This window comes from Candoia aspera, chromosome 8 (assembly GCF_035149785.1).
Source record: "Candoia aspera isolate rCanAsp1 chromosome 8, rCanAsp1.hap2, whole genome shotgun sequence".
In the NCBI taxonomy this organism is placed as follows: domain Eukaryota; kingdom Metazoa; phylum Chordata; class Lepidosauria; order Squamata; family Boidae; genus Candoia; species Candoia aspera.
Window position 1 is genome coordinate 52,944,558 of NC_086160.1, and position 8,271 is coordinate 52,952,828.

General features: G+C 41.6%; 1 protein-coding gene across 1 annotated transcript in view; it reads right to left on the reverse strand.

The window, feature by feature from the left end:
* The window catches only part of ANK2 (ankyrin 2), a 337,224-nt gene extending 330,732 nt beyond the window's left edge, over nt 1-6,492 (reverse strand). Inside the window, exon 1 of the mRNA XM_063310220.1 lies at nt 6,035-6,492. Coding sequence (XP_063166290.1) covers nt 6,035-6,109 — 75 coding nt within the window. The 5' untranslated portion in view covers nt 6,110-6,492. The remainder of the gene's footprint in view (nt 1-6,034) is intronic.
* Between the last annotated feature and the right edge of the window lie 1,779 nt (nt 6,493-8,271).

Genomic DNA, 8,271 nt, shown 5'->3' on the forward strand with positions numbered 1-8,271 from the left:
TAGGAAGCAGGAAATGGCAAACAACTTCTGAAAGCTTGCCAAGTAAACTGCAGGGACTTGTCCAGGCAGTTGCCAGGAGTCAACACTTACTCAAAGGCCCACATACATACATATCTCTTAAACAGCATAACCAGTTCAAACCTTAGCATCTAGCTTAATATTCAATTACTTCATCAATGATAGCTCTCATATTGCTAATGGATTAGGCAGTAGTCAGGAACATGCTTTAGAGCTGTGTTTCTTAAGTATATTCCATGAAACATCAGTGTTCTGCAAACAACTTGCAGGAGTGTCATAAGCATTTGTAAAATAACTCTGTACCTAGCCCCACTCTGCTGCTAGTTGTTATTGTACATGCAGAGTGTACAATAAATCTTTATCAAAAGCAATTTGATGTATCACCTCAACCAGCACTGTGGTATCTCAAGCAACACTGCTCTGCTGTGATGTAAACTTTTCTATCTGTGCAGAATTTTCATTTAAAGCAAAGGTTGAGATGATGCTGTTGAGTTGTTCTAATGAACAAGCAAGGTGAATGCATGCAGCACCTGCCACCAGCCATTGGTGGGGATGATCCCATGGGTCAAGCCCATAGCCACTGACTTCACTTTCAGCATGAAGTCTACAAGAGTGCCTGACAATTACCAAGCATGTCCAACCCAAGTACAGAGAGTAAAGCTTCAGTGCCAAGGTTATCCTTGCACAATTCCCACCCACTAACATTGGCAACAAGCCAGCTAAGCAAAAGTAAGATAGTACCTCCACTTTCACTTTTGAGCAATGCTCCACCTTGGCTTGCTCCTAGCAAAAACCACCTGACTTTAAATTTGCTGAACCTTGCTGTCTTTGATACTGTCATTCAGCCACCTGAAGAATTCACCATTCAAGACCAATGTGCATGGATACTGTGTCCTCCAAAAGCAACCCCATAGCCACACTTTTTAGTATGAAAGAGTTTTAAGTGTTCTGCTTAAACAAGAAAATAGAATGTAGAGTCCCATTATGTTGGAAAGCTTTAGAGAACTTCTAATTCATTGTTCCCATCAAGCAAGATAAATGCTTTAAAATACACTAGCTGCTAGTCAGAAGTCATTCAGCATGTTTACACAAGATGTTTGAACCAGTGTGGAGCAACCATGGATAAATGAGTCACCCACTGCCAAGCAAATGAAGAAATTTTGGATTACCCAGGTTATCCTGGGAGCAGCCATCTCTGGCAGCATTCCTTTATGGTGGCTATCATTTCCTGTTGTTGTTTAATCAATTCCAAAACTTTTATTTTAACTGGAGGTAGTCCAGTCCAGATCAGAATCTCCTCCCATATTATTTCTGCAAGTTTGATACATATACACACATCCTATGCACCTATAGAGGGTAGGAAGAAAAATGGAAACAGACAAAGAGAAAATGAAACAATGGAAGTTAAGTACACTAAAAACTTGCCCTGGATACAGTGTGACTGAGATTATTAACTATACTTTATCCTAAGTTCCACATTTGTGCAGCATATTGAATAATAATATGCTTTAAATCCCTTTAAACTGGATGCTTTAATGTATAACAAACATAACATTCAGTGTCTGGGTTAAAGGAGGCCAAGGAGGCCAATGACTGAATAAGTATCTTTATTTCATTTATTGACCAGCAAAATGGCAACCATGTTGTGTTAAAGCAACTTCAATTAAAAGGCAATGTGGCATGGGGAGTAAAAATAGTGACATACAAACACCAATTAATTAAAGTTTATAGTCAAACATACATACACAATCTGTGTCACTTAATGTGAATAAAGTGTTTATCCAATATATACATACTTGAATTGGCCTTCATATTGCTGCCAAAAGGCAAAGAAAAAAAACCTAAGTGGTTTCCTAACAACTTCCTGAGTTGAACCAAAGGCAGAAAGATAATGGCTAGGTTCACATATCATGTTAACTTTTTGGTTTTGTATTAACCAAACGAATCATGAGTTGATGGGAATCAGGCGGCATATAAATTTAATAAATTATTATCATGTATAGTTCAATAAACCATGATTAAACAAACCAAGCCACTCAAGGACCCAGATATGAACATCAGTCTCTTCCTCACCAGTTCTGAAAAACTTATATTTGCTGACATTCCCATAAACTGTTCACAGCAGAGCCATGGTGGACTGTTGATAAACATATAGACAATTTATAGTACAATTCAGAAGACGAACACTTTCACAATGAATATGTTTGTATCTAAAAACAATAAATGGTTTCTCTATTTGCTTGGTGTGATAGAAAAGGCCTGTGATTTGATATACACAAACTTTTAACATCAATTATGTTAAACATTAAAAATGAATGCTAATTGACTAGTCTCCAACCTCCTAACCAGCTAGACCTGCCTTTAGCAAGTTGTCAGGTTTGTGATACTTCAACACTAGAGCAAGACTATGACAATACGTCACCAGATTATACTAGTTTAAGAAGCAACCCACTGTATATTAGAGGCAGAAGGCAGAAATACAAATTGACAAATAGCATATTATCTTATTAGGTACAAATTGCACAGGTATGGATTTTAATCTTTGATCCAGAGTTCCATCTGTTATTACACTGAAATTTACTTCTTGTAATTTTTCCCAGTTCTCCTATTGATACAATCAATATTCACACATGAGTTTGCTATAGCTCCATATTATCTAGATCTGCTCCATATCTGTAGTTCCAAATTCCAGATTATAAAATCTATCTCTGCCTACAGTTGGATATCAATTCCCACAATCAGTATACTTATGTCACAAAGCATTTATCTGCCTCTACCACTTCAGGTTATATTATAAAGTCGCATATAGGAATGCTCATAACTAGAGAAGTGCAGAACTTATTGCACATGGGAAAATATATACAGTATTCAAAGGCATAGTTCTCTGCCGGCAACTTAGAATGATAATGTTAAAAAATTACTGATTATATAAACTGACCCTGTGTCTAAACTTTATGAAATTGAAGTAGACACCAACCAGCAAAGATCTGTGAAATCAGTCTTATACTTCATTATATTTTCTTCACAGTCCTGAGACTGAAGAACAAATTCAGAACAAATTTTCATTCATTTTTCTCTCTACTAAAATTAAACTTGGAGTAACTTACTGGAAGTAGAGTCTTTCTAGTTTTTAGCTGACTGTGAAACAGTAAAAGCAAGAAAAAACAATGACTAGAGTTTTCAGCCTGGCCTTTCAGTATAGAGTTAAATGTCAGTTGTTCAGCTAACCATCTGAACATAATGTCTATCTGAATTTCAAACCTTTGCACTAAGCACATTGTCAATAATTTATTGTCACATAGCAGACAGAATAAATATATAATACAAATGTCACTGCAAATATTTTTTAAAATGTTTTACATAATAAATAAACGCTCCAGTGAATCTAAAGTAAGCAATAATCCCTGGGAATGCAGGAAGGGACACCACCCTAAGTATCTGTATTCATTTCCAGAATTTTCTATAGGATTTTTAAATGAATCTAGACATAACTGGAAGGGAGAGTGCATTGTCTTTTACATTCTGAAGTTCACAGCATTTTTGCTGTATCAAATGAGATCAGGCAGAGAATATAAACAATTCTAGAAAATCCTTAAATCTATGTATACATGCAAAACTGATGCAGTATTCTGTGAAAGGTATATGTCTTTCAGTTTCATGTACTGCAAAAGACAATACAGAATGAAAAAAAAATGATTGGTAATTCCAAACTTGCAGCACTTTGTATAACTGTTCCTTAACCAAAAAGCATAGAACAACTTGATTAACCATTTTTCATGTGACCAAATACATTTTGATAGGAAGTGTTAATATAAATTATAGCACAGGTATAGATATACATTGTTCTATGGTTGTTTTCAGAATTTGATTTTTATGTTACCCTTATTGTGTGTGTGAGTGTGCACGTACACACACACAAACACACAGAGACTTCCTAAAGCCATGTGATTCCTGTTAGAATCCTAATAATATTTTGCAAGGAAGGCTCTGCTCACTGCTGCAGACAAATATATTTTAGACAATTTAATGGATGTCACTGGAAATCAAATTCATTAGCTCTCAAATCACATAGCTAGACATTACCTTTATCCATGACAAAGCTTACCAGTCTAAGGAAAAAGCCAAAAAGAAAGTAAGGCAACAGAAGGGTAGGTTCAGGTTGTATTTTAGATATAAAGCAGAATAAAATTAAGGCACATTATAAATTTATGTACAAATAAAATAAAGTGTACATATAAAATATCTGCAATCATAAAAATTAAAAGAGCAGTCCCCTAAGAAGTTCAAATGTTGATTTTTTAAAAAAAGATAAATAAAAGGCTAAATGACACTGCATTAATAGACAACCTTTGAGATTATTGTGCTAAACTTTTTAGCACCATCACTGAAATCTTTTAGTTTCCTTTGCTGATACTGCAGCTCAAGCTACTTGCAAAATGACATTTGTGTTCCTCTCATTTTTCACATTATTTACTGATGACTGAATCCAGGCTGAGATGGAGCTACTCTTCCTATCTTCACTTGTCTTATAAATGCATGATAAAATGGATTTCAGGCAATGAAAATAACATTTGCCCCTCTGCATTTTCCCAGTAATCACCACTGTACAACTGATTTTGGGTCCCTCTTCCATTCCCATACAAAATCACAACCCTGAGATACTCAAACTGCAGCATTATTCTGCTCTACACAGTGCAAATTGCATTCTGTATCACTCAGTAACAGACCATGGAATGTATCTCTGTGTTATCACAGAGCTTATAACAAGTAAACGGTATACCCTTCCTTCCTTCCTTCCTTCCGTCCGTCCGTCCCAGTGCTATTTGTTGAAACAGCGTACTCTCCAGCAATACTCTGTCACCTTCAAAATAATGCTTTTTATACCTCAGTTACATTTAAATCTTATGCAACATTCCACGTTTGCCAAACATGTTACCAATATTTTGTTTGTTTGCTGGGAAAAGTGTTACCAGAATGTTGTCTGTTTGCTTGGTGAGGGGAAGCGGTATCAGTATGAATTACATATGTTTAGTAATGAGATAAATGGAACTCTTCATATGTAGCTTGCTCATCACTGAATGTGATATGCTCCAGGTAGTATGACAAAACATATACATGGACCCTCTTCTGTATTTTGAATGATCTGTGAACTAGGCAGTGAATGTGCATGAGTGTTATATAGATAAATGATGTCATTTAGGAGGAGGAGGATGCAGCAGTTGCTGTGTGATACGCTGTACGAAGTTCTGTACCTGCATATACTACCTCAGTCTCTGCAGAAAAATTGGTAATAATAAATAACCAGGCAGCATGTTGCCTAGCGGTCTTGCATATTGTCTAAACTGCGTGTCCTGTATTGTAATAATGCAGGTACAGTATGCCTGTGTTACAGGGTGCTCCTGTGCACATGAGGATTATAGGTTTAACGGGGGTGAAACTTCTCTGTGCCTATCCATCTGGAGCAAACAATATGGAGCTCTCTCTCTCCTTAGGATGTGCTAATATGAAGGCTAGCAAGCTCATTTGATATGCCTAAAGGCCAGGGCATTAATTATTACAAAATGTGGCAACAAGATGATGCTGAGAAGAATCTACATGATTTTTATGAAAGCAAGGGGCTGAAACAGAAGGTCATCATTTGGGAGTTGGTCTGTTACAGCACAAGGGACTAAGTGAAGCTCTAGCGGTGCCAACAAGCTTGTCTGATGACAACACAGTGCGGGTGAAGCAGTCAGTTCCTATGCACTTGCGCTCACAAACCTGAATTGGCCATTTCCATCCATCACCCGGGGCACCTGATGAAATGGACCTTTTATTTGGTGGCCGGTCGCAACCGCGCCTCCTGGCAACCCAGTCCCCACCGATTGCAACGTAGCTTCTTCCAAGATGTAAATAAAAGCGGAACCTCGGAATGGGAGAGCGTGCGTATGTACGCGTGTTTGTGTGTCTGAGTACGGGTGGGTGGTTATAGTGCCTGCCACCCTGCACCTCCCCGGGGTCCCTAGAGCGCACCCACCTGCCGAAGGCGTGTCTGGCTGCCTTGGGGCGATGTCCCGCCTCCAGGAGTGCCAGGGGAGGTGGGGGAAGCCATCTTCCGTCCCTCGGCTGTTTCTCCGCTCCGTCACTCGGCTTGTCTCTCCAGTCCTACTAAAGTGTCCTCTGGTAGCAGCTGCCGCCACCTCCTACTTCCAGCCTCCGGAGAGAGGCAGGCGCTGAGCCGCTCGTGCTGGGCGCCCCTTCCCTCTCTCTCACCTTCCTCCGTGTCCCGCCGCCCTTCTTCTTTCCAAGCTCGGGCAAAAAGGACTTGGCAGAGCCGGCCAGAGAGCACGCCCGAATTCCCCACAGCCGCCCGCCTCCGCCTGCGACGAAGTGGGCGGGGGGCGAGGGTGGCGGCGCAAGCTGGGCGCGGGAGGCGCGGGAAGGGCACGCGACCGGTCGGGGAATGACCTTCCCCAGGAAAGTCGGAGGCGCCGCAGCCGCTTCTTTGCGCTCTGGTGGCGGACGCTGTGGCGCTCCTCCAGCGCCTCTGCTCAATTCTGTTCCTCCAGGTCTTGGTGCAGCAGCAGCGGCAGCAACAGCTTCATGTGCGCGTGTGCGTGGTTGTCGGGGGAGAAGGAGAAGTGGGAAAGAGCACCAGTGTTATGGGTATCGTAGCTGCTCTTCTCCTTCTGTCTCCCTCTCGACGCGCGCGCGCTCGCACATAAGCGGAGCGAGAGGGAAAAGCTGGAGCGAAGAAAAGGGGAGGCTGCATCCGCGATGAGGTCATGGACAGCTCCTTGAAATACGGCCGGTGGCTGCCGCTGCTGCTGTGCCTTACCGGCTGGGGGAAAGCGGGAGGGGGGGCAGGGGCGTGGAAACGGATATTAATAACCCCCCAAAATAACGCCAGGCAGCCGTATGCTCCGCACCCGCGCCCCTTCACAACGAATAGCAGGATTGTAGCCAGTCGGCGCTCGCCGCAAAGCCGGCGGAGGTGTGGTCGCAGAGGCCAAGGTTTTGCTTCTGTTCTCGACAGGACGAAAAGAAACGGGGATTGGCAGAACAAGTTTATTCAGGTCACCTTAGGAGCTCCCAGCTCCTAGCTTCCAGGTTAGAGCAACCTTCCCCCAGTTGGCGAGGCTGATTGTGAAGCATGGTTCAAACTCCGCTAGGGAGCCTTCCTTGGGCTCTAGGATTGCAACCCAAAGCCAAGCACATTTTACCGACTGAAACGAAGGCATCACACGAATTTATCTGGCTCCCTGTCCATCTGTAGGCATGGACAGGGTTGTGTGATGTCATTGTTAAGGCTACCAGCAAAGTGGAACTTTCCTGATCCAGGTTAATGTATCTGTCTTTAAACAAGTGCCGTGGAAAGTGATACTTAGCTGCTGTTTTCGACAACCTTTTACATTTATTTTGATGCAGCATTTTCTTGCTACATTCATTGATTTTGTAAACTGCCTTGTAGGTTTTCAGGTTAAATGGAAGGTCAGAATAAAAGAACGGATCACTCAAGTCTCCCATTAGCACAGCGGTCAACTAGACATCTATGGAAAGCTTTAAATAAATGCAGTAGATGTTCTTTTCCAGCAGCAGGCAGGAGGCTCTAATCTTGGAGTAGGATATGTGACTGTTGGATATCTATCTATCTATCTATCTATCTATCTATCTATCTATCTATCTATCTATCTATCTATCTATCTATCTATTTATCATATTTCTCCACTGTCCATCTAGTATGGTGATGACTCTGGGTGGTTTACAAGTGGATAAAAGAATAAAAGGTTCATTATACAGTATAAAACTTCATAAATATAAAAATATTAAATAGAAATAGAAAGTATAAAATCCAAGACTATTTTAGTGAAATTTTCCGGGGCCACATCATGGTACCAACCACCCCCATGATTGACTCTCCTCCCTCTCGTCCCAAGCAAGGCGGCATAGCCAGGTCTAACTCCCTTTCTGAAGGCTGGGAAAGTGGGGGCCTGTCTCACCTCTGGGGGTAAATTATTCTGAAGGGCAGGGGCCACAGCAGAGAAGGCCCTCTTCCTGGACCCTGCCAATCAACAATCTCTCATGGACAGGGTCCGTAACATGCCCTCTCTGCCTCACTGCCAGGACAGGTCGATGTAATGGGTGTGAGGTGGTCCGCCTGCCCCCCATATATTGGAAGATTGCATCATCTGTCTTCTACACTGCCCTTTGGAAACCACCCGAACATGGGATTACATATTTCAAAAAGATGGGAACTTCCTGATAGTATTTGGA